This window comes from Sphaeramia orbicularis, chromosome 6, assembly GCF_902148855.1.
Source record: "Sphaeramia orbicularis chromosome 6, fSphaOr1.1, whole genome shotgun sequence".
NCBI classification, from domain to species: domain Eukaryota; kingdom Metazoa; phylum Chordata; class Actinopteri; order Kurtiformes; family Apogonidae; genus Sphaeramia; species Sphaeramia orbicularis.
Window position 1 is genome coordinate 8,435,551 of NC_043962.1, and position 26,572 is coordinate 8,462,122.

The 26,572-nt window shown below is 35.6% G+C and overlaps 1 protein-coding gene across 3 annotated transcripts; it reads right to left on the reverse strand.

The window, feature by feature from the left end:
• Nucleotides 1-1,594: 1,594 nt before the first annotated feature.
• On the reverse strand, nucleotides 1,595-26,509 carry ric8a (RIC8 guanine nucleotide exchange factor A). 3 transcript variants are annotated; one of them, XM_030136223.1, is made up of 14 exons: nucleotides 26,257-26,509; nucleotides 16,194-16,241; nucleotides 16,028-16,045; nucleotides 10,106-10,322; nucleotides 8,581-8,735; nucleotides 7,986-8,066; nucleotides 6,815-7,102; nucleotides 5,714-5,808; nucleotides 5,443-5,593; nucleotides 4,968-5,063; nucleotides 4,740-4,884; nucleotides 4,467-4,611; nucleotides 3,526-3,645; nucleotides 1,595-2,039 (listed from the first exon to the last, which is right to left on the reverse strand). In XM_030136223.1, the coding sequence occupies exons 1-14, from the start codon at nucleotides 26,350-26,352 to the stop codon at nucleotides 1,898-1,900; spliced, it is 1,797 nt and encodes a 598-aa protein (XP_029992083.1). In that variant the 5' UTR covers nucleotides 26,353-26,509; the 3' UTR covers nucleotides 1,595-1,897. The 3 variants fall into 3 exon arrangements, with proteins under 3 accessions (XP_029992083.1, XP_029992082.1, XP_029992084.1); XM_030136222.1 differs by having other exon boundaries at nucleotides 8,581-8,738; XM_030136224.1 differs by lacking the exon at nucleotides 16,028-16,045 and having other exon boundaries at nucleotides 8,581-8,738.
• Between the last annotated feature and the right edge of the window lie 63 nt (nucleotides 26,510-26,572).

The window sequence follows — 26,572 nt, forward strand, 5'->3', positions numbered from 1 at the left end:
AGGACACTTTCATATGTGGTCCTAAATCCGATACGTATCTGTTATTTTGCAATGCGACTTCAGTCTAAACGGCCAGGCCGCATTTATCCAACCTTTATGCCACTGAAATGCGACAAACATCACAATTCTGCGTCCCAGGAGGAGAAGCGGCAGGAAAAACATACATATTTCTGTAAATGCAGTGCATGCTTGTGTGGTCATGTATTACGTCAGGTCCTCCTTTGCACATGCGGGTCACTTCAGAGCAGCTTCAGTTTATTCTCAAAACTGATAGAAGTCGCATTTAATGTGTAATATGAGCAAGCACACAAAAAAAATCGGATTTCACCAAAAAAATCCGAATTGTGCACTAAGACCTGCTGTGTGAACGTAGCCTAAGAGGCAAACCAGGATAAAACAGTGGACAATGACACATCACAGGAACAACAAGTGAACCTTCAGAGGAAGGCGACAGGTTGTAGCTGAAACACGTCAACGTAAAAGAATGAACCCTTTTTTTTCCATCTGTCTGACAAATAAGAAAAGGAAATCTGTGTAAGTTCGATAGACAGTATGAACCTATTTGGACTAGCCTAAGAGGCTGTTTGACCGACATTAATGGCATTAATCAGTCACTGATAAACAAACAAATCAGAGAAAGAAGATGCTATTGTATATTAAACATAAGGCCTGGGGACCAAAACTGGCCCCGAAACGGTCCAATCCGGTCCAATGGGATGAATTTAAAAAGAAAAAACTTGTATTTGTCATTATTTAGATGTTATTGTGTTCTTATTTGACTGGTTCTGATTCACTTTAGATCATATTGGTCTGAATGTGGAACTTGAACTGACTTAATATGATCACTTGGCCCGATCGGACCCTTTGGACGGCTGGTTTTGGTCCACGGGCCATATGTTTGACCCCCTGTTGTAGATTTATATTGAAGACGTTTTATTCTTCTGAAGAAATTTCAGGTTGTTCCATGTCATTCTTTTTTTTTTTTTTGTTAAAGATAGTTTGTTAATGTAAACATTTTTAATTAACTTAATTCAGTTCTACTTCTTTGCATTAACCCTTGAAGCCCCAAACATCCACCCTTAACCAGAACCAGAACCATCTACCGATGTAACTGTTTAATACCTGTTGATCCATTAATCCTATCAGTACATGTAAATAATTGGTATAAAATATAGTTATTCATCTTTTCATGGTCATCAGATATGACCCATTTGGACGTTCGGAGGCTCTGTAGTTACCATGGAAACACTGTCATCTTCTACAGCATTGATTCACCAGTAAAACCCATGGAGTTGGATCAATGACAGTGGATGGAGACACTGGGTTTATGATCAGTTAATGAGAGATTTTACTGAAAAAGTCACTTTTTCCTCATTTTTCTCTGTTTTGATAAAATAACCTTTGAATTTACTCTGAGTTTTAATGAACATCAGGATTTACACAGAAAAAACTCAGAATACAGAGGATAATATGAGAAAAAAAAATAGTCATAAATCGTTTTAGAAATGTTAAATATAGAGAAAAATTCATAGGGAACTGAGAGAAAAGTATCTGTGGGTCTTTATGGGTTAAAACCAAGAACATTGACATTATTTAGTTTATTGTGTTATTAATTCTTGTGTGATTATTTTACTAAGTTCCTTGCTGTTGAATGAGCTGCAGTGACATTCATACTTTCTATTTCTGCTACTTTATGAAAACATCGGAAGAAAAAGAGAAAAAAAAAACCCAAGGAAAATCCCCATCGATGCTCAAATCTCCACCAGAGGAAAACGAAACGACTGATAATGAACCGAAAGTGAAGGAGTTGGTTCCAGTTGATGCTCATTGAACTGTAAATCTGGTCTGGATGCTTTAGTTGTTGTTGTTGTTTCTGTAACGTTTCCTTCTTTGTTCACTAAGCCTCGTCTTCACTGTCGGAGTTTTGCGGTTCTTGTGGCTGGAGCAAAGGATTGTGGGTGAGCTTGTGCAGATCTTCTGGCGTCACCTCTCTCATCTTTCCGTCCAAACCGAGCTGCATCGGTTGGATCAGGTTGGTCCTGAATATGAACAAATAGAGGGGCATGAGTCCAGGTTTAGTGGAAACTTAACCCTTCGGTGTCCTCAGAACTCACACTAAACACCTACAGCGCAGAATATGCGCAGTATCGTCAGAATGTTTGTCATAGTTTGTTTTTTACATTTTTTGTATTTCATTACCTTGAGCGAAAAACAAAAATACAAAATACTCAATAACTGTCATATTTTTAACGCTTTAAAGGCCATGTTTGTAATGGAAACAAACCATATGTGTGTAACCGCAATGTAAATATGTCAATAACATTTACCCCTCTGCCCAAAGGGGAGGCAAGGGGCCTTGTTTTTGGTTCGGTTAGTTAGTTAGTTTGTTTGATTTTTAACACTATAGCAGCAAAGTTATTGATTGAATTCATACCAAATTGGGTTAATAGATTGCCAGTGACCCAGAACAAATCTGATTACATTTTGGGAACAGTAGGTCAAAGTTCACATTTTTTTAATGAATTTTTCAAACCTTTTTTTTTTTTTCATTTACTTATAATGGGCAAAATTTCAAATGTCTGTAGCAACAAAACTATTGGTTGAATTCATACCAGATTGGGTTTATAGATTGCCAGTGAGCCAGAATAGATGTGATTACATTTAGGAACAGTAGGTCAAAGTTCACATTTTTTACAAATTTTTAAAATCTTTTTTTTCCTCCCATTTACTCATGATGGGTGAAATTTCACATGTCTATAAAAACATCAATTTTGTTTCAATTTACTTCAGACTTGGCACATATATAGATACAATTGATATGCTGACATTAGCACATGCATAGACATGATGACATCAGCTGGATCGGTGCCAAAATAAACTACAATATGTGTGAGGGGCGGGGTTTGTTGTGCCTGGAACAACTTGTTAACTTTAATACTAATTCAATATTTACATAAATATTCATGTAAATATTTATATAAATACCAAAATTCTGTCTCTGTCCTGAACCTATGCTCTTGTCGTCACCCCCCCCCCCAGTATCACTAACCCCCCACCACCACACACTGACCCCAGAACACCCTAATTTGGCCTTGAGACTATAGGTCAAGGTCAACACCACCCAAAAGCTTCACAGGTTGCACCATAAAAACCAAGAGTAATAGCGACACAGTGTGTGATAAAACCCATGAGGACGATGGTCAACGGGTAAAAAACCAAGAGAAAAACAAAAGAGAAAATGAGAGAAATTATGTAAAGGACAGTGATGGGATAAAAATGATGCGAAAAGATGAAAAAGACAAAAAATACAACAGGACCCAAATGTATGGGTTAGACTCTGACACCCCTGAAGTCCAGTTCTGAGGGTCAGTGTGGATGCTTCGGTTCTGCTGGTACGTGGGTTTAATGTGGGCTCTTACTTGGACTGAACTGCCTTTAATTGGACTGAACTGGCTTTAATTGGACTGAACTGGTTTTAATTGGACTGAACTGGTTTTAATTGGACTGAACTGGGTTGTAATTGACCTGGACAGTTTGTCGAACATCTGGACCAGCTTCATGGCTTCATACTCCTTCTGCTCCTCCGTCATTCCCTCCATGGGGTTGGGCTGATCCTCCTCCACCACACCAGTGATTGGGTTTATACTGGAAACACAGCAAATACACACCTGTCCATCAACACACCTTTAACTCAGACGCAATAAGAAACATAAAGGTTTTAAAACTTCTTCATCCATTAAGTCTCCATGAAACCAGATGGTGTTTTACTAATAAATACTTTCATTAATATATAAATAAATACATATAAGATATTCTGTTAATATGGAATAAAACAACATAAACCACATCAGTCTGGTTCATTAAACCCTAATGATAACATTATCTTTATATATTCTATGGTGGTACTGACTGGTCTGACCTGGTTCTATGGTGGTACTGACTGGTCTGACCAGTTCTATGTTGGTACTGACTGGTCTGACCCGGTTCTATGGTGGTACTGACTGGTCTTACCCGGTTCTATGTTGGTACTGACTGGTCTGACCCGGTTCTATGGTGGTACTGACTGGTCCAACCCAGTTCTATGGTGGTACTGACTGGTCTGACCTGGTTCTGTGGTGGTACTGACTGATCTGACCAGTTCTACGTTGGTACTGACTGGTCTGACCCGGTTCTATGGTGGTACTGACTGGTCTGACCCCATTCTATGGTGGTACTGACTGATCTGACCCGGTTCTACGGTGGTACTGACTGGTCTGACCCAGTTCTACATTGGTACTGACTGGTCTGACCCAGTTCTATGGTGGTACTGACTGGTTTGACCTGGTTCTACGGTGGTACTGACTGGTCTCACCAGGTCCTACATTGGTACTGACTGGTCTGACCTGGTTCTACGGTGGTACTAACTGGTTTGACCAGGTCCTACATTGGTACTGACTGGTGTGACCCGGTTCTAAAGTGGTACTGACTGGGCTCGGGCCTCCCGGTACTCTTCGGTCTCGGAGTCTTCATCTTCGGAGTAGATCCCAGAGTCGCGCCCCCCCCTCAACAGTCCTCGTGCAGCCAATAGGCCGGCGGCGTTCCCGTACCCGGTGTATTTGATGAACCTGGAAACTGGACACAGTGGAGGGCGCGGTCAGAACCACAGACGACCCAGACTGAGTGGGCCTGTGTGTGCGTAACAGCGCCACCCAGAGGCCTCAAACCTGTGTGACGGACAGACCCACACATGCTGCTCTCACCACTTTCTTTACAGAGAACAAAGAGGAACTCAGCGGCGCAGTCCTTGACGTCCGTGTCAATGTGCGTCATCAGTCGGACCAGTTTGTTCCTCAGGGCGTTGCCGACCTCGGGTCTGTTCTTCACATCACGCAGAGGAGGCAACACCTGCAACACAACAACCCGACACAGCACACATGAAACAGTCCATGTGAACCCCACAGACCTGCTGACATCTGTCCACCACTGACCTTTGACCTGAGGAACTTCCTGGTTTCTCGGTGGATGCGGGAGCTCTCAGTCAGCAGGTTCAGCGACGGGAGGAGGGTCTCCTTCAGCTTATGGCCCTGAGACACAGACACACAACAGAACTTTTACAACAACAGTACCTGGAACTGTTAGTACCAGGAACTTTGATTTCCTGGTAAATGAATTCTTGTTCATCTGTGGTTTGTGTTTCTGTTCCATTTATTCAGATATTCAGTTGTTTCCTGCTTCGTTTCTTTTGATGGTTTTCTGTAAATCTGTTGTTGTTTATTCCAGGTTTATTATCCAGTGGATTCACATGGACACGCATTATTACAATGACCACTAGAGGGAGACAAATACAGGTCAAATGGACAATGACATCCACTTCTAGTAGCTTTTGTGTATGAATATGTGTGATAATGTGTGTTATTGTGTGTTTTTGTGTATTGTGTATTATTGTGTGTTATTGCGCCTCACCCTGTCCAGTCTTCTCTCCATAAACTCCAACAGCATGTTGACGGCATCCATGTTGACCCCCATGTACTCGATGGATCCTTGTTGGACTTTGGGCGCCAGTAGAACTTCCAGACAGGGGAGGGGCAGGTTCCCCAGCAGGTTAACGGTGTGGCTGAACAACCAACAGACAGACGAGAGCACCCACCACATGTATGTATGTATGTATGAATGTGTGTGTGTGTGTGTGTGTGAGTACAGGTAGAGTATGTTCATAGCATGCTGATGGTTTTACCTGAGGAACTCCTCTGTTCGCTCTTCTCCATCTGCACGACTCATCAGACAATGTCTCAGAATAGCACCAAGATGTTTGAACTCTGCCGCTTCCTCCTACATGAACATATGAACATACATGTGAACATGTGAACATATGAACATACATATGAACATACGTGTGAACATATGAACATAGGTATATAAGAACATATGAATATACATATGAACATGAATATGAACATATGAACATACTGTAGGCATATAAAAACCTATGAATATACATATGAACATACATACTACAGAACAGTATGACCTTCTACCTTTAAGTGCAGCACACTCTTCTGTTCACCTGAGTTCTTTTAAAACTTGGTGATTGGCTGTGAAAGGACTAATACAGACTTTTGGATCCGTTACTCATCTGAGTATCTGCGTCTGGGTCCACTCTACATAACCCATTACACAAACTATCCTTTAAAAAAATGTGAATAACATCAACAACCTGGAATTTCATTTGAAAAATAAATGTAATTTTAACAATATTCTGCCTCCGTTTATCATTTCCACATGTACAGTAAACATACAGATCACAGTGGATCTACAAATACACTAAACATTTAATAACAGGCAGAATATTGGTATAATTACACTTCTATTAAGATATTTCACATCTGTTCAGATTATAGACAGTTTTTTGTGAAAAGATAGTTGGTAAATGTAAATATTTTCATGCAATTTTACTTTTTTTTACCATAAAACAAAGAGAAAAATTAGTATCTGTCATTATTTCTAGGTTACTGTGTTATTATTTTCTGACCCACTTTAGATCATATTGGTCTAAATGTGGAACCTGAACTAACACGATTTTAACATCATTGTATTAAACTGATTAAATGCATGTGATGAATGACAGTGGGATGACACTGAAGAACCCAAACAGAACCCCTACTAGTGTTGGAATCGGACCCAGGACTTTGTTGCTAACAGCTCTAACCACGGTGCTACCTCTGTACTGTCAGTAAGTGATAAACATGCCCAGTGTTGTGGAAGCTCCTTAAACACTTCTGTCCACCCGAGTGTGATGCTCCTGTTTGTCTAGAATTAACGCTCTTCTGTTCTTTACCTCGTCCACTTTGCGTCTTGTCGTGTCGAATGTAATATTAAAGAGTATTTTGAGGATTTCCATGGCCAGTTCGGTCTGCTGTCGGCTGAGGGGGGGCAGTTGTTCGGGGGGGACGCCCTCTGACCCCTCCCTGGCCGTCTCCAGGGTGTCGGGCCAGCACAGACCCAGCGTGGCGTCCAGTTGGTTCCCCAGGAGACTGGTACCGTGGAGCTCCCGGGCTAACTGGGCCCGGACGTCCACCCGCAGGGCGGTCAACAGGAAGGTGAGGCGCAGGTCGAAGAACCGCACCTGGACGGAGGACGGGTTTACTTCAGAGTCAGTGGTGGACAGTACATCTCAGATATGGTAAAGGGTTTAAACCACATATCGGTTAAAGAAGGGTTTATTTTCTAAACTACAAGAAAACTAGTCAGTGAAAGAAACATGGATGAACTGGTGAAAAGTTTAGCATAAAAACCTGTTTTAATGGGTAAAATTCACTCTTTTATGATTTGTCACACAGTTAATCAGTTAGTGCATGGACTTTAGAGGTCCACTATATGGACAAAAGTATGTGGACACATAACACAGGGGTCTGGGATACAAAACAAAGATGACAAATGTGATAATATAGTTTTATATTGGAATAAATATCATTGCATTAGTTAGTTTGGTTAAAATTGTTATCTTTGTTTCCAAAATGCCTCAGAGATGGTTTTTACTTCATTTCTCTCAACACTGATTTTTTTTTAATCATTCATGACAATGATTTTAAATGTTCTACCTCTAAATTTCTAAAATATTTTTCATGCTCTGACTGTAAATAATAATTTTCTTCCACAACTAATCATCTACTTTCTTCACATCTCACTGAGGAAGAAAATCTGTCATTAAACTTCAAGGAAATATTGATGTTAATAAACTATATGGACATAAATATTGAGACACATCATGCCTACAACTGTAAGATGTCCTGTTCATGAGGATTTAACATAGAAACATTAATATTAATAATCAATATGATATTTAATACAAAATAAAACTATATTATGACATTTGTCAGTATTGTTTTGTATCCCAGACCCCTGTTAGAAAAGAAACACCTGAATTCAACGTGTCCACATACTTTTGTCCATGTAGTGAACATGTGTTATTTGTCATAGATTTTCTTCCACAGTTTAATCAGATCTACCTCATCGTTCCAGGTCGGATCACGACACTGTTTCAGCCTCTCGGCCACGCCCCTTATCAGCTGCAGCTCTGCTGCCACCACCTGCCATCCATAACAGATGTATATCATTTAATATCAATAACTGCCAAAATAAAAGTACAATCATTATTTGTTTGACAGTTTAAAGGCTGATTTTCAGTTTTGAGTTGAAGAATCCAGACAGTTATTAGTGGATTAAAGTTATCGACATAGATGAAACAAGACAAAAACAAACTCTGACTTCTTTTGTTCATTTCCTACATATTCCATAAAACATGATGCAATTCAACTGAAACAATGGGCTGTTTACGAACAAATGTTCTCTTATTTTTGTTCATATCCTTCATATTCTCGTATTTTTTTAGTACCTATAGATTAGTCACTTGATCACTCTTATTTTAACTGGAATAAGAGTAAAAATAAGAAAACATTGTTGAATCCCATAAATCTATGGGTACAAACCAAATAAGAGAATTCGTGGATAGGACTAAAATAAGAGGAAATATGTTGGTTTATGGTTTTTCCTGAGGCCCGTTGTCGCTGACCAACTGTGAGGAAACTCAGGTACGATGCTCACCTGTCCCATCTCGTTGTGCAGCAGGATGTTACAGATGGACTTGAGGGCCTCAACTATCACCTCCTGGTCGGGGTTTTCTGAAGGAGGTGACGGTTCCTTCACCACATCAGTGGAACCTTCTGCTGCCTCCGGACCGACTCCTCCATCAGCCCCGTCTGCCGGCACAGATCAGATCAGTTTTACCAACTTTAGAAACATTACAGAGGTCTGCCCTTATACATCTGAGGCGTTCAGGGACCACATACAAACCAATCAATATGATCTAAAGTGGGTCAGATCAATACAATAATAACTAACAGTAAACAAAAGTATAAATGCATTATAAAAATGTTTACATCCACAAATATGAATACTATGAACAACCTGAAATTTCTGTAGATCACAGTAGATTTACAAATGTACAAAACATTTAATAACAAGCAGAATATTGGTCAAATCACAATTACTTCTCTGAAGACATTTCATGTTGTTCATAATTGTTCAGATTATTCACCTTTTTTGTAAAAGGATAGTTTGCAAATTCTTTTTTTTTTTCATTCAAGTTTTTATTAGATTTTTTTAATGGAGAATTTACATGTTTTACATTCACACGCACATAACATTTTACAATGTTGTCTTTCTGTATTTCTTTTCTTTTCAGAAAAGAACTAAACACTCTATCTGTACATTTATTTTCCTGTGTATATCTCCAGTGCCTTCACTTCTTGTTTTCTTATCCTCCTTGTTTTTGTACAACAGAACAGTAACGAAAAAAAAAAACCAATAAAAAAAAAACAACAGTAATGTAGCAGGTAAACAACAGTGGGTGTCACGTTTTGTTCCTTTTTAGTGTTCATTAAGTCCATCCCTGTTTTCCAGCATTCCTCAAATTTGTTATGTTCAAGTCTCAATGCAAATGTAAGTTTCTCCATCTGGGAAATTTCTTAAACAAGTTCTATCCAATCTTCTAATGTGGCTAATTTGTCAGTCATCCATTTTCTAGTGATTACTTTCTTTCTAGCAAGTTTGTAAATTCTAAACATTTTCATGTAATTAAATGTTTTTACACTAAAACAGAAAAAATTAGGAGTTTTCATTATTTATAGGTTATTATGATAATATTTTACTGGTCCAACCCCACAAATTAGACAAATGTTTTGTGCCTTTGTAGATCCACTGTAAATTTTAAGTGATAAGTTGTGGCAGAATATTGTTAAAATTGCACTTTTTTATTGCACATTTTAGGTTTCTCATGATTATTCATGCTTTTCAAAGGATAGTTTGTAAATGTAAACATTTTCATCATGTAATTGTACTTTTTTTAAACTCTAAAACATAGAGAAACATTTTGAATTTGTCATTATTTACAGGATATTCTGTTATTTTACTGGTCTGATCCACTTTAGATCATTATTTTCTTTTTTGATGCTCTGATGAATCCTGAATCCTGCTCAACAGAACTGACTCAGATGAGGTTTATCCCAGATCCTCTGGTTGCTGTATCAGTTCCAGTGCTGCCTCAGATGGAACATTCATCAGTGGTTACCTTGGTTATCGTCTTCTGGGCGTTCGTGGGCCGGAGCTCCACCTCCCACCCCAGCGATGCCGGCGTACCGGGCTAGGGTGGACATGGCGGAGCAGCTGATGAAGGGAGCCAGGCAGTGTTTGTCTCTGGACAGAATCCGGACCGTCTCCAGACAGGCCAATTGACACGACGGCTGAAGCTCCCGATTCAGGAAACCGAGAAGCAACTCCCCCAAACGCTGCATCACACAGTCAAACAGCAGGTTAGTCCACATTCAGGCAGTTTACTGGACAAACACCAACACTGGAACCAACACTCATTTATACAGTTAGACAGACAGAGGGGTATTACCCATCATCCACTGGGGTGTCAGGGTCCCCTCTGGTCATTCTACATAGATCTAGCTAAGTACTCAGTCTTATGCTGCTATAAAGGATGCTTAAACTAGAGCTAAAGATTGGATAACAAACTAAAAGATAGTTAAAACAGAGTCAAATTTGGTAAAAACAGGTATAAAGAATGGTTAAACTAGAGCTAAAGACTGGATAACAAACTAAAAGACAGTTGAAACAGTCAAATTTGGTAAAAACAGGTATAAAGAATGGTTAAACTAGAGCTAAAGACTGGATAACAAACTAAAAGATAGTTAAAACAGTCAAATTTGGTAAAAACAGGTATAAAGAATGGTTAAACTAGAGCTAAAGACTGGATAAACAAGCTAAAAGATAGTTAAAACAGTCAAATTTGGTAAAAACAGGTATAAAGAATGGTTAAACTAGAGCTAAAGACTGGATAACAAACTAAAAGATAGTTAAAACAGTCAAATTTGGTAAAAACAGGTATAAAGAATGGTTAAACTAGAGCTAAAGACTGGATAACAAACTAAAAGATAGTTAAAACAGTCAAATTTGGTAAAAACAGGTATAAAGAATGGTTAAACTAGAGCTAAAGACTGGATAACAAACTAAAAGATAGTTAAAACAGAGTCAAATTTGGTAAAAACAGGTATAAAGAATGGTTAAACTAGAGCTAAAGATTGGATAACAAACTAAAAGATAGTTAAAACAGTCAAATTTGGTAAAAACAGGTATAAAGAATGGTTAAACTGGAGCTAAAGATTGGATAAACAAGCTAAAAGATAGTTAAAACAGTCAAATTTGGTAAAAACAGGTATAAAGAATGGTTAAACTAGAGCTAAAGACTGGATAACAAACTAAAAGATAGTTAAAACAGTCAAATTTGGTAAAAACAGGTATAAAGAATGGTTAAACTAGAGCTAAAGACTGGATAACAAACTAAAAGATAGTTAAAACAGAGTCAAATTTGGTAAAAACAGGTATAAAGAATGGTTAAACTAGAGCTAAAGACTGGATAAACAAGCTAAAAGACAGTTAAAACAGTCAAATTTGGTAAAAACAGGTATAAAGAATGGTTCAACTAGAGCTAAAGACTGGATAAACAAGGTAAAAGATAGTTAAAACAGTCAAATTTGGTAAAAACAGGTATAAAGAATGGTTAAACTAGAGCTAAAGACTGGATAACAAACTAAAAGATAGTTAAAACAGAGTCAAATTTGGTAAAAACAGGTATAAAGAATGGTTAAACTAGAGCTAAAGACTGGATAACAAACTAAAAGACAGTTGAAACAGTCAAATTTGGTAAAAACAGGTATAAAGAATGGTTAAACTAGAGCTAAAGACTGGATAACAAACTAAAAGATAGTTAAAACAGAGTCAAATTTGGTAAAAACAGGTATAAAGAATGGTTAAACTGGAGCTAAAGATTGGATAAACAAGCTAAAAGATAGTTAAAACAGTCAAATTTGGTAAAAACAGGTATAAAGAATGGTTAAACTAGAGCTAAAGACTGGATAAACAAGGTAAAAGATAGTTAAAACAGAGTCAAATTTGGTAAAAACAGGTATAAAGAATGGTTAAACTAGAGCTAAAGATTGGATAAACAAGCTAAAAGATAGTTAAAACAGTCAAATTTGGTAAAAACAGGTATAAAGAATGGTTAAACTAGAGCTAAAGACTGGATAACAAACTAAAAGATAGTTAAAACAGTCAAATTTGGTAAAAACAGGTATAAAGAATGGTTAAACTAGAGCTAAAGACTGGATAACAAACTAAAAGATAGTTAAAACAGTCAAATTTGGTAAAAACAGGTATAAAGAATGGTTAAACTAGAGCTAAAGATTGGATAACAAACTAAAAGACAGTTGAAACAGTCAAATTTGGTAAAAACAGGTATAAAGAATGGTTAAACTAGAGCTAAAGACTGGATAACAAACTAAAAGATAGTTAAAACAGTCAAATTTGGTAAAAACAGGTATAAAGAATGGTTAAACTAGAGCTAAAGATTGGATAACAAACTAAAAGACAGTTGAAACAGTCAAATTTGGTAAAAACAGGTATAAAGAATGGTTAAACTAGAGCTAAAGACTGGATAACAAACTAAAAGATAGTTAAAACAGTCAAATTTGGTAAAAACAGGTATAAAGAATGGTTAAACTAGAGCTAAAGATTGGATAACAAACTAAAAGACAGTTGAAACAGTCAAATTTGGTAAAAACAGGTATAAAGAATGGTTAAACTAGAGCTAAAGACTGGATAACAAACTAAAAGATAGTTAAAACAGTCAAATTTGGTAAAAACAGGTATAAAGAATGGTTAAACTAGAGCTAAAGACTGGATAACAAACTAAAAGATAGTTAAAACAGTCAAATTTGGTAAAAACAGGTATAAAGAATGGTTAAACTAGAGCTAAAGACTGGATAACAAACTAAAAGATAGTTAAAACAGTCAAATTTGGTAAAAACAGGTATAAAGAATGGTTAAACTAGAGCTAAAGACTGGATAACAAACTAAAAGACAGTTGAAACAGTCAAATTTGGTAAAAACAGGTATAAAGAATGGTTAAACTAGAGCTAAAGACTGGATAACAAACTAAAAGATAGTTAAAACAGTCAAATTTGGTAAAAACAGGTATAAAGAATGGTTAAACTAGAGCTAAAGACTGGATAACAAACTAAAAGATAGTTAAAAACAGTCAAATTTGGTAAAAACAGGTATAAAGAATGGTTAAACTAGAGCTAAAGACTGGATAACAAACCAAAAGATAGTTAAAACAGTCAAATTTGGTAAAAACAGGTATAAAGAATGGTTAAACTAGAGCTAAAGATTGGATAACAAACTAAAAGACAGTTGAAACAGTCAAATTTGGTAAAAACAGGTATAAAGAATGGTTAAACTAGAGCTAAAGACTGGATAACAAACTAAAAGATAGTTAAAACAGTCAAATTTGGTAAAAACAGGTATAAAGAATGGTTAAACTAGAGCTAAAGACTGGATAACAAACTAAAAGATAGTTAAAACAGTCAAATTTGGTAAAAACAGGTATAAAGAATGGTTAAACTAGAGCTAAAGATTGGATAACAAACTAAAAGACAGTTGAAACAGTCAAATTTGGTAAAAACAGGTATAAAGAATGGTTAAACTAGAGCTAAAGACTGGATAAACAAGCTAAAAGATAGTTAAAACAGAGTCAAATTTGGTAAAAACAGGTATAAAGAATGGTTAAACTAGAGCTAAAGATTGGATAAACAAGCTAAAAGATAGTTAAAACAGAGTCAAATTTGGTAAAAACAGGTATAAAGAATGGTTAAACTAGAGCTAAAGACTGGATAAACAAGCTAAAAGATAGTTAAAACAGTCAAATTTGGTAAAAACAGGTATAAAGAATGGTTAAACTAGAGCTAAAGACTGGATAACAAACTAAAAGATAGTTAAAACAGTCAAATTTGGTAAAAACAGGTATAAAGAATGGTTAAACTAGAGCTAAAGACTGGATAAACAAGCTAAAAGATAGTTAAAACAGTCAAATTTGGTAAAAACAGGTATAAAGAATGGTTAAACTAGAGCTAAAGACTGGATAACAAACTAAAAGACAGTTGAAACAGTCAAATTTGGTAAAAACAGGTATAAAGAATGGTTAAACTAGAGCTAAAGACTGGATAACAAACTAAAAGATAGTTAAAACAGTCAAATTTGGTAAAAACAGGTATAAAGAATGGTTAAACTAGAGCTAAAGATTGGATAACAAACTAAAAGACAGTTGAAACAGTCAAATTTGGTAAAAACAGGTATAAAGAATGGTTAAACTAGAGCTAAAGACTGGATAAACAAGCTAAAAGATAGTTAAAACAGTCAAATTTGGTAAAAACAGGTATAAAGAATGGTTAAACTAGAGCTAAAGACTGGATAACAAACTAAAAGATAGTTAAAACAGAGTCAAATTTGGTAAAAACAGGTATAAAGAATGGTTAAACTAGAGCTAAAGACTGGATAACAAACTAAAAGATAGTTAAAACAGAGTCAAATCTGGTAAAAACAGGTATAAAGAATGGTTAAACTAGAGCTAAAGACTGGATAACAAACTAAAAGACAGTTGAAACAGTCAAATTTGGTAAAAACAGGTATAAAGAATGGTTAAACTAGAGCTAAAGACTGGATAACAAACTAAAAGATAGTTAAAACAGAGTCAAATTTGGTAAAAACAGGTATAAAGAATGGTTAAACTGGAGCTAAAGATTGGATAAACAAGCTAAAAGATAGTTAAAACAGTCAAATTTGGTAAAAACAGGTATAAAGAATGGTTAAACTAGAGCTAAAGACTGGATAAACAAGGTAAAAGATAGTTAAAACAGAGTCAAATTTGGTAAAAACAGGTATAAAGAATGGTTAAACTAGAGCTAAAGATTGGATAAACAAGCTAAAAGATAGTTAAAACAGTCAAATTTGGTAAAAACAGGTATAAAGAATGGTTCAACTAGAGCTAAAGACTGGATAACAAACTAAAAGATAGTTAAAACAGAGTCAAATCTGGTAAAAACAGGTATAAAGAATGGTTAAACTAGAGCTAAAGACTGGATAACAAACTAAAAGACAGTTGAAACAGTCAAATTTGGTAAAAACAGGTATAAAGAATGGTTAAACTAGAGCTAAAGACTGGATAAACAAGCTAAAAGATAGTTAAAACAGTCAAATTTGGTAAAAACAGGTATAAAGAATGGTTAAACTAGAGCTAAAGACTGGATAAACAAGGTAAAAGATAGTTAAAACAGAGTCAAATTTGGTAAAAACAGGTATAAAGAATGGTTAAACTAGAGCTAAAGATTGGATAAACAAGCTAAAAGACAGTTAAAACAGTCAAATTTGGTAAAAACAGGTATAAAGAATGGTTCAACTAGAGCTAAAGACTGGATAACAAACTAAAAGATAGTTAAAACAGAGTCAAATCTGGTAAAAACAGGTATAAAGAATGGTTAAACTAGAGCTAAAGACTGGATAACAAACTAAAAGACAGTTGAAACAGTCAAATTTGGTAAAAACAGGTATAAAGAATGGTTAAACTAGAGCTAAAGACTGGATAACAAACTAAAAGATAGTTAAAACAGAGTCAAATTTGGTAAAAACAGGTATAAAGAATGGTTAAACTGGAGCTAAAGATTGGATAAACAAGCTAAAAGATAGTTAAAACAGTCAAATTTGGTAAAAACAGGTATAAAGAATGGTTAAACTAGAGCTAAAGACTGGATAAACAAGGTAAAAGATAGTTAAAACAGAGTCAAATTTGGTAAAAACAGGTATAAAGAATGGTTAAACTAGAGCTAAAGATTGGATAAACAAGCTAAAAGATAGTTAAAACAGTCAAATTTGGTAAAAACAGGTATAAAGAATGGTTAAACTAGAGCTAAAGACTGGATAACTAAACTCCCTTAGAAGCCCCTCCCCCAGGCCTGGGTCCAAAGTGGGCCCCCGGTAAAACCTGATCAGGGTGCACATGCTGACCTGGATACCTGAAGGTTAACTCATCAGGGTTAGGGTTTGATTCAACAGACAAACTGTGGGCTGTTTTTCTACTAATACAACATGTTTTTACCTCTTGTAAAATCCTTTCCTAATGCATCAGCGATGAACACACGAGGAGAAACAGAATAAACCATCAGTGGTATTAGGTTTTTTCAGGTGTTTTCTCCAGTGTAAATGTCAGAACAGCCAAAGGATAACAGCTCATTCTAATCAGAAACAGTAAACGTGGGCTTTACCTCTCTGCCCTCTTCATCGTCACTGGAGAATGTGAAACACTGGTTCATCTGGAGGAAAGAAAACAAAAAAAAGACAGAAAAACAGAAAATGAAAAACAGCATCCTGATCATGGGTCAGAATCAATAAGTATCACAATAAATGATCAGCTGTTATTTATTTGCAGTTTTAAGGCAGAATTTTATGGTTATTTGCGATTTTAAAAATTTTAACCTACAAAACAAGATGGAAACTATGCAAAATATTTGAAAACAACATAAAACACCAGATGGATACAGTGAGACCAAAAACACACACCTGTAAATCAACACTTCACAAACACAGAGGACGAATAATTGTTCATTTTCAGGTTTTTTTCCCCCAATTTTTCAGCTGATATCAGAGTTAGAATATTTCATTATCTGTCATGACAAAAAAAATCACCTTCAATGTGGACAAAAAAAACCCCACAATACACCTACATAAATCATAGTGTAAAAACAGTAAAAGACTGATTTATGAATAAAAATATAAATTAGCATAAAATCTACATTATACTCAACTAACTCATTTGGAAATAAGTACAAATATATGTCTATAGGTACATAAGTATATAGCCCACTGAATTCTATTACTACTATTGTTATTATTATTTTTTATTTATTTATTTATTTTAAATATTGTTTGTTTTTGTTACTGCCTAGACCAGTAAATTTCCTGATTGTGGGATCAATAAAGTCTAATCAAATCTAATGAATGACTGATTAGATTGATAAATAAAATAAAATACAGAGGGAAAAATTTAATCTTTTAGGAAGATTTGATGAAGGAAAGTGTTAAAGTACAAAAGAAAACCCTTATGTTGTGTTGAACAGGAAGAGCCGTAAGAGGTTAAACATTAACGACCATAGTGTTGATTCTGATTGATTATTAAATGTGTTTTTTCAGATCTGTCGTTGGAATAATGGACTGATGTATTTACGTCTGTATCGTCCACTTCTAGTTCATGACTTTTCCAATGGATGGAGAGTTGAGCTGATGAGTTGATTCAGGTGTTTTATTTACACTCCTGCAGTGTTAAACAGGTCTGTGGGTGGAGTTTCAGTGTTTTTTGTCATGACGACAGTCTCAAAGGGGCGTGTCATGGCTGATGTGGGGCTGTAGCAACGATATGTCAGATCAGTGTTGTTTTAACACAAGTGAAGTATTCTGCAGAGTTATTGACAATCCTCACATTTATACGTCACAGTGACTTAGCTCCAATGGCGGTGGTACCACTCCCCAGGGGGCGTTGGGACACTGTTGGGGGGGTGTTTGGAACAAGAAAGCTGAGCTGAGGGGGGCGCTGAGACCGAAATGGGGGAGGCTTTTAGTCTGTATATGTATCAACATCAAGCAGCATGTTATGTCAGTGGTGAATTTCTGTGCCTCCACCCCTCCCCACCCCCTTTTTGCAGTAAGGTACATTGTGGCATTTATTGATAGGGGTGTAAGAAAATATCGGTTCCGCAATATATCGTGATATTTCATTTCATGATACTGTATTGATAACAAAAAGTACTATATCGATATTTTTAGGTATTGATTTAAATGGGTATTTTGCTCTGTTGTTTGTATACTAAAAAGATAGTATTGTGATATTGCACGTCATGCATGTATTTTATTTTTTTTTATGAATAACACTGTTGTGTTAAATAATGTTTATTTCAATCATCCTAAAAGCCCTTTTTACTGTCTGAAAGAGGCAGAGGTTAGTTCCTTTGTTGAACTAAAATAATGCTATGATGTTGGATGATTCAGTGACTGAACACTATACGTTCATTTCACAGCTAATAGAATATAAACATTTGAGCAGGATCTTAAACTGTAATGTCTGTAAACATCATTTTATGTATTTATTATTATTATTTATTTAAAAAATGTAGTTTTTACAGAGGAAAGTTTTGTGATATCGTATTAAATCCTGTTCTGGTCAAATATAAATGTGTTTAGTATTTGTGCATATTTCTGGTATGATTTAATTTTTCCAGGAAATAATATCTTAGAAGAAGAAACAAAACAAACAAAAAATATCGCCTTGTTTACAGTATCGTGATATACCGTGATATATCGTTTCGTGATCCTAATATTATGATTTGTATCATATCGCCAGATTCTTGCCAATACACAGTCCTACTTATTGACCTGCGGAGCTCTTTAACACCCCCTCATTCCTAAATATTTTTCGGGGCGGGGGCAGAAGGTTCATGATTTCGTAAACAGGTGGTTGTTCAAAAAAGTTTGAGAACCACTGATGTCGAGTTAATAAGCTTAGCTCTGTCTTAATAGAGTTAAGTTCACTTTAATGATATATAGGAAAGAAGAGCAGTAAAGAGTTCAACTTGAACAAATTTTACACCCTCAGAGTTAAAATCAACACTATGGTCGTTATTTCAGATCTGTCAGTGGGATAACGGTCTGGTGCATTTGCGTCTGTCGTTTTTCTGAGTTTTGCGATGCTCTGACATGGAGCTGAGTCACCTGCATCACTAAGCTGTTCATCCTCAGAGCGCTTTAGTCCAGTCGGATTTGACTGGGCCGCCCACGCTCTATTTGTGTATCAGAGAATCTAATCCTATTGGCTTTAAGATCAGCCAACACACTCAACGGCACAGAAGGAGCTCACAGAGGTAGAAGAGCAAACCACCTTAAACGCAACACGAAACGAACTCAGCTTTACTGTCCTTTAGTCATTAGACATGAACAGAACCGAACCCAGCCCCCAGGTCTGTGAATGCAGCAGCAAATTTAGGAAATTATATAAAAAAAACACATAAAAGATACATAGGATACAATAAAAATTACCATAAAATCCACTAAAATAGAATAAAATAAACCTCTGAATATGTACAAAATTATACAACTAGGGATGTAACGATATGAAAATTTCATATCATGGTTATTGTGACCACAATTATCACGGTTATCATTATTATCACGGTATTGTTGAAATTGTGCTCAAAATGTTCAAAAAGTACTTATACACACACTGAAATAATTTTACCAAGTTGTATTTAAAAAACAACAACAAAAAAACAAAACAAATAGAATAATTGGCACAATGTACTTTCTGTTGGCAGAAACATTCAAATATTAACCCTTAGGGGTCTGAGCCTATTTAGGCTGTTTTTCAGTACTTTTGATTTTGCCTTTATATACTATATAAACACATGTTTACTATACCCATGTTTGGGATCTTTTTTTCTATTTAATCTGTCTATTATTTTTTTCACTTTAACCTACTATATCAACACAAAAGGACAAAAAACACACAAAATACATAAAATCCAATTTGAAAATGTATATAATTTATTGCATAAATAACACAAAGATGTTTAACGAACCTTTTCAAAGACTTTAAAAGTGAATATTGGTTCCAAATATTAGGTAAAGAGAATTAAAATTGTAATAAATTAAAACTATATTCAAATATTTGACATTAAAGCAGATCTTTACATAGGTGTTTTCTCCGGAAAAGTGCAGTAATCAAACATGGTTATCATGATAATTAGAATTTAAACGGTAATACTAACCGTTGGCAATTTTACTGCAGTTTATTGTTGTACCGGTAATCGTTACATCCCTATATACAATATACAGTTTAAGGTGGAAATGAAAATAAACAGGGAATGTAACAACAGTTTAGAACATCACAACATCAGTCTGTTACTTAACTTAACTTAACTTACTTTTTCTTTCCTGTGCATCAGACAGTTACTTTAACACTGACTTTCCAGGACCGTGGTGGATTTTCACCTGTTCTTATGTATGTACTAGTGCATTGTGGAACCACGGGTTCTAGATCCTCTGATCCAGTTCATTCTTTTACTTTCTTTACTTTCTTGGTAAATTCCACTGGTATTTTCAGTTGAATAACCTCTCAGTTGACATGTCTGTTTCTGCACATGAAATTTGACATCATGGAATGTGGCCTTATTGTTTACCTGTTGCTAGGTAACCCACTTCTGTGATGATTCTATGATTCTGGGCATAGCGACGTGATTGGCCATTGGGAGGCTATTGTATTCCAAAATTACTAATATCTCCCAAAATATTGGTCCTATCAACTTGCCGTTTTCACTAGTCTGTTCCTTGACCAAAAATCCATAAGTATGCCAAACTGCAGCTGTCAGCTCTGCACGGATTTAGTGTGATGTCCGAGACACACAGAGTCCACTTCCCTGTTATAATATAGGATGTACTGTATGTTTCCTTTCACTGTGATTCATCTGTTTTCAGTGACATTAGAGCTGTGCACTGGAGCGATCAAACATTGACTCATTCCATAAATAGGTCTAATCACCTCTCAGAAGACTTCCAATAATGACCTGTGATACACTGAGGCCACCTGTGATCCTGCAGGTCCTCCAGGTGTGTTTCCAACTCTACCCTCCATCCTAGACAAAGGTGATGGAGTCAGTTTAAAATGTCGGCTCCAAACTTTCATCTGTTTACATTTTTTTGTATTTCATCAACTTCAGCCATAAACAAAAATACCAAATATTTGATCATTTTCATATATTTTTAACCCTTTAAATGCCATATTTGTAATGTAAACAAAACTTTTTTTTTCCTCAATATTCTACGTAAAAATTGTATTAGTTTTTTTTTTTATTTTTTCATCCTGGCATTTGTCAGTGATTAACACCAACATTGGTTAATATACAGTATTATTTTTTGTGCTCGGTCAAAGGTTAAATGCTAAAATGTGTCAGTGTGCATTTTGTACTCACTTGGTAGAAGGGTGTTAGTGTAGGAATTTAACATTGTTTATAATGTGATGGTTTTAGTGGATGGATCAGAATTTTAAAAGTCATCCAAAAATTAACAACTTTTGAATTCTGACCTAAAACAAATTGTGAAAAATAATATGATCTTTAATAACATGAAGTTCAAAGCACGCATAATATGCTTAATGGCAAAGAAGTTTGTGTTAAAATTCTTCTCTGAAATAGTCAAATATTTGCAGAAAAATGCAGATTCTCTCAGATTAAAGTTATTAAAGTTAAATTTACAACAAAATAAAAACAACAGTCATAATTTACTTCAAGAAAAACTAATTTTATGAAACTGAAGAAATAAATGTCTTCATCATGTCCTTGTTCTATCTCTGTCATTGACCCATTATTATAAATATTAATAATCTGTCTGTTCTTCTGAATGCATTAAAGACGGTATTGGTCAGATATCTGTGGGCGTCGTCCACTTGTTGTAGTTTTTCTTCTTTTGTTCAATTTAATAAAGGATCCAAACACAAACCAAATGAATCTGGTGTAAATGGAATAAACCAGTTCACAGACACCACTGGATTAAACATGGAGGAGAACGCTGACAATAGGTTCCACCAAGTTCAACACACAGCCCCGCCCACAAGAATTCAGGGAATCTGAAAAGCCCCGCCCCCTACTACAAACGAGTGAAGGTTTTTTACTCGGAAATTTTAGTGGAAACACTCTGACGTTTTTCAGGTTAAAGGTGCTGATGTTCTAATGATGGACCAGTGATGGTTATTAGGAGGTTTTTCACAGAACACACACATTGAACCAACATCTGGTGTCCTCCCATGGTGATAACAAACAAGTAGAAACCCAGAATCTGTGTGAACTCCAAGTAAAGTATCGGATCAGTACAGGTCCATTTATCTGGGACCACAACCATGTCCCTCTACTGTTGGAGGATTTGGATCAAAACCATGTTTGTTTTAATAGAAGCAGAATAAAGATTCCAGCCTTCAGCGTGAGGATTTACAACTCAACTGAAGTGTTATTTGTTTTTGTTTTTTTTTTAGTTTTTATTAGTATCTGGTATTAATATCTGGTAGGATAAGTTGTAAATGGGTATTATCTTATTAGTGTATATAGGAAAAAGGAGGTATGATATTGTTATACTATTATTATTATTATTATTATTATTATTATTATTATTATTGATATTCGTACAAAATAATAATTGCTACATAGTGATCATAAGGAGTACAATAAGGAGTAATTGGGGGTAGGAGTACATAAGTTTTTACTTCTTCCTACTCCTTTTTGAGCATGTATAATTTCATTTCATTTGTTTTATTATTATTATTATTATTATTATTATTATTATTTACTATTATTTATTTATTTATTTTGTTGTTCGTTTGCTTATCAATCATTTATGTACCAGTACTTATATTTGGTTGGTTGATTGTTGTTTTGATTTCTCTGTCGACATGTTCGAAATAAAGATTTCATTCATTCATTCATTTATTCATTCATTCATTCACTATAGAATAAACTGTCCCTGAAGTAAACGTAACCCTTTTATGTATGAATGACTGATAAGCAGAGACAATCAGACATGTCCAACTGGATCCAGTTCTTATTTTGAGTCAGATACAAAACCACGTATGAATGGTTTAAATGTATGTTAATGGTAAATATCAGATAAATATGTTCATAAACAGTGGATTTCGGACTGATTTAATTCACCAGTATCCACAGTAATGACATGATACTGGATTCAAATAACACAAGCATTAACTATCAGATAATCCATGTGGTAATAAAGGTATTTCAGTTTTATAAACTACTACTAGTTTGGAATAATTATTATAAATGTAAATATTATTGCAGTTTTAATTGAAGTTTGAATAACTGTACAACATCTATGAACTGGTTAAAACAGTCGCCCAGAAACTGTTCATTTACAGGGTTTTTATTGTGTAATCCCAGCAATTCTGTTTAAATATCTGAATATTTACACACACACACACACACACACACACACACACACACACCTGCAGTGACCGAGTTCACACAATAACACTTTAGCTGAGTTGTTTAGAACAACAAATGTTAAATTAACAACATAAAACAACACATGAAAGTAACCCATGCGGTAATTAATTATTGTAAATATTAACATTATTGTGGTTTTCATTGAAGCTTGAAGAACGGCACAACATGCATGAAAGGGTTTAAAAAGATGAGTTCTCTCCACAGTTCCACAAAGCTCTTCTATATGAAGTCTAAAATAGCTGACTTCCTGTCCCCTAAGTGGGCGGGGCCAAAAGGGTTGAGAATGTCGTGTGGAGGAATGAAAGCAGATTACCTCCAATGAAAACCAGGAGTCAGTTATGAGGTCAGACAAGGTCGACAACAATAAAGACCACTCATTAAACACGACATGGGAAAAAACCATCTGTATATGATGCAGATGATTTAACAACTCCACTGAAGTGTTATTGTGTGAACTTGGTCACTGCAGGTGTGTGTGTGTCTGAATATTTGAACCAGACTGTCACTTATAGAAACAGAACGGCAGCGATTCCACAACAAACGCCCTGGGAATGAACAGTTTCTGGGCGACTGTTGGAATAAACAGATATGATGCGTTTATATGTACTTCAGAAAAGCTATAATCAATAAACCCTAGTTTACATGTTTTCCATGATCGGAGTATGTACGTAGATGGACTCATGGTCACAGTAGGTTTTTCTACAGCATTTGGAGGATTTTAGTGTCCTTTGTTAATATCTTCAAGTGTCATTTTTGCATTTCATAAATTCATCACATGGACCATATTACACCCTTTGGCGGCCAGTTTTGGCCCATGGGCCATATGTTTGACACTCCTGGGTTAGATTCTCCACAGTTGAGTCTAAGTTTATTTTACAGTTTTACTGTAAAAGCAACGAAACTTAATTAATGACAGAATCATCTGAATAGTGATGGAAGCTAATAGAACTAATACCTGTTTGGAGTCATGAGGTCACATGACTGGTCACATGACTGGTCCATTCCACCAGTAATTATATTCATGAAAGGTTGTGTTTAATTCACATAATACAAAAGGAAATGTTGTGAAACCACAGGTTTATTATCTTTAAATGAGGCGTCATTGGTTCATTTAGTCCTTATGGTTTTTCATTTATAAACTTTGGAACTTAAAACAGGAGAAATTGAACACTAATTGGTGGATGGAATATGTTAATGTATAATTTAGACAGGGGTGTTAAACATAAGTCCCGTGGGCCAAAACCAGCCCACCAAAGGGTCCAATCCAATCAATGGGATGAATTTATGAAACGTAAAAATTACACTGAAAATACTAACAATTAATGATGTTAAAACCATGTTAGTTCAGGTTCCACATTCAGACCAATCTGTATTATAAAAGCTAAGTGGCCTCTGTGTGTGTGTGTGTGTGTGTGTGTGTGTGTGTCTCGGGATTCACACAAAATCTGTACAGAGCACTTTGTCATACTTATGTATTTTTGGTTAAGAAACAGACTAGCGAAAAGGGCAAGTTGATAGGACCAATATTTTGAAAGGTATCAGTAATTTTGGAACACAATAGCCTTACAGTCATGTTGCTATGGCCAGAACACTTTGTCAGTGACTGCTGGACAAATGCAGTACAGCATGGACGAATACACAACAGCATAAAAACTACCACATCTAGAACCAGTGGATCCCTAAGGGTCAACGCACTAGTATGAGCTAAAGTGGATCAGAGCCATAAAATAATAACACAATAATCTATAAATGATAACAAATTCTAATGTTTCTGTATTTTGATGTGCAAAGAAGTAACACTTCATGAAAATGTTTGCATTTACAAACTATTGAGTCACAAAAAATGTGTATATTCTTAGAGGTCTTGAGAAGAATGATATCTATCTATCTATCTATCTATCTATCTATCTATCTATCTATCTATCTATCTATCTATCTATCTATCTATCTATCTAGATCTGGGGTGTCAAACTCATTTCAGTTCAGTTCCACATAAAGCCTAATATGATCTAAACTGGGTCGGACCAGTAAAATAATATAAATAATAGGATAAGAACTTATAAATAAGGTCAACTCCAAAGGTTTCTCTGTGTTTTTGAGTGAAAAAAGTAAAATTCCATCATGAAAATGTTTACACCTACAAACTGTACTTGAACATAAAATGAACAAATATGAACAACCTGAAAATTCTCAAGAAAAAAAGTGCAATGTTTACAATATTATGCCTAAGTTGATCATTTATACATGTGCATCACAACTTGCAGATTTAGTAACAGGAAGAATATTGTATAGAATTCCACATATTTCTCTTAAGACATTTCAGATTGTTCATTTTTGTTCAGGTTATTCATATTTTTTGTAAAAGGATAGTCTGTAAATGTAACTTTTTTTCTAATTTTCCTTTATTTATACTAAAACAAAGAGGAAAATTGGAAGTTTTCATTATTTATAGGTTATTATGATAATATTTTACTAGTCTGATCCACTTTAGACTGAATTGACCTAAAATGATTTTAACATCCTTGATTGTTACTATCTTCAGTGTAATTTTTGTATTTCACAAACTCATCGGAGGGGCCAGATTGGATCCTTTGGCGGGCCGGTTTTGGCCCCCGGGCCACATGTTTGACACCTGTGATCTAGATAGATAGATAGATAGATAGATAGATAGATAGATAGATAGATTTGCAGATCTACTGTGATCTGTACGTTATAATGGACATGTGTAAAATGATAAACTGAGACATAATATTTATTTATTTATTTTTCTGAGGAAATTTCAGGCTGTTCATGTTATTCACCTTTTTCAGGATAGTTTGTAAATGTAAACATTTTCATAATTTAATTTTAAAAAATTCTAAGAGAAATTCTATGAAGTTGTCATAATTTTTAGGTTAATATGCGATTATTTTACCAGTGTGACCTGTTTTAAATCATATTGGTGTGAATATGGAACTTGAACTAACATGAGTTTGACATCACTGATGTAGAAGAACCACAAATAACCATCTGAGTTTGACTCAGACCCAAAAACCAGCCTTTAAACTAGAACCAAACCCTGGTGTGACATTTATCACTGTGTCACTGGTGTGAAGATGATAATATTAATATGATGGTGATGATAATAATAATGTCAGTAATGTTTGTTTTTCTGAGGGATGGTGTTTGATGACCATCAGGATAAAAACATGTTCACTTTTATTGGATTAAATGTCCACCCCTGCAGGTCCCGGTTCTCTCGATCCCTCCTGGTCCTCCCGGTCCTCCCGGTGCTTACCTCCGTGTTGTAGACCTGCAGGGCGGCCAGAGCCTGGTCCTGGTCCCCGGTCTCCATCTGCTCTATGACGGCCTTTAAATCCATCCTGGACGCCATTAATGCGGTTGGTCCCCCGGTGTCCGTGTCCGTGTCCGTGAACCGGGATCCACTGTGGAAACTACACTCCCTTCAGATCCAAACACAGACTATGGTTTGCCACCACCCACCCGTGACTGCATGATGTCTGAACCCCCGCCAGCCGCTCGGACGGATTAACGGACCGGATTTGTGCAAGCCGAATGCTGCGTTCACGACCACCGGGAAAACGTAGGAAAAT

Bases quoted from the DNA above. Each gene is read 5' to 3' on its own strand.
- ric8a (XM_030136222.1), bottom strand. From the start codon at position 26,352: ATGGCGTCCAGGATGGATTTAAAGGCCGTCATAGAGCAGATGGAGACC. The intron at 3,646-4,466 runs GTCAGTACCACT...CTGTGTTTCCAG, and splicing joins TACCGGGAGGCCCGAGCCCA to TATAAACCCAATCACTGGTG. The intron at 2,040-3,525 runs GTCAATTACAAC...GTTCATATTCAG, and splicing joins ATGTTCGACAAACTGTCCAG to GACCAACCTGATCCAACCGA.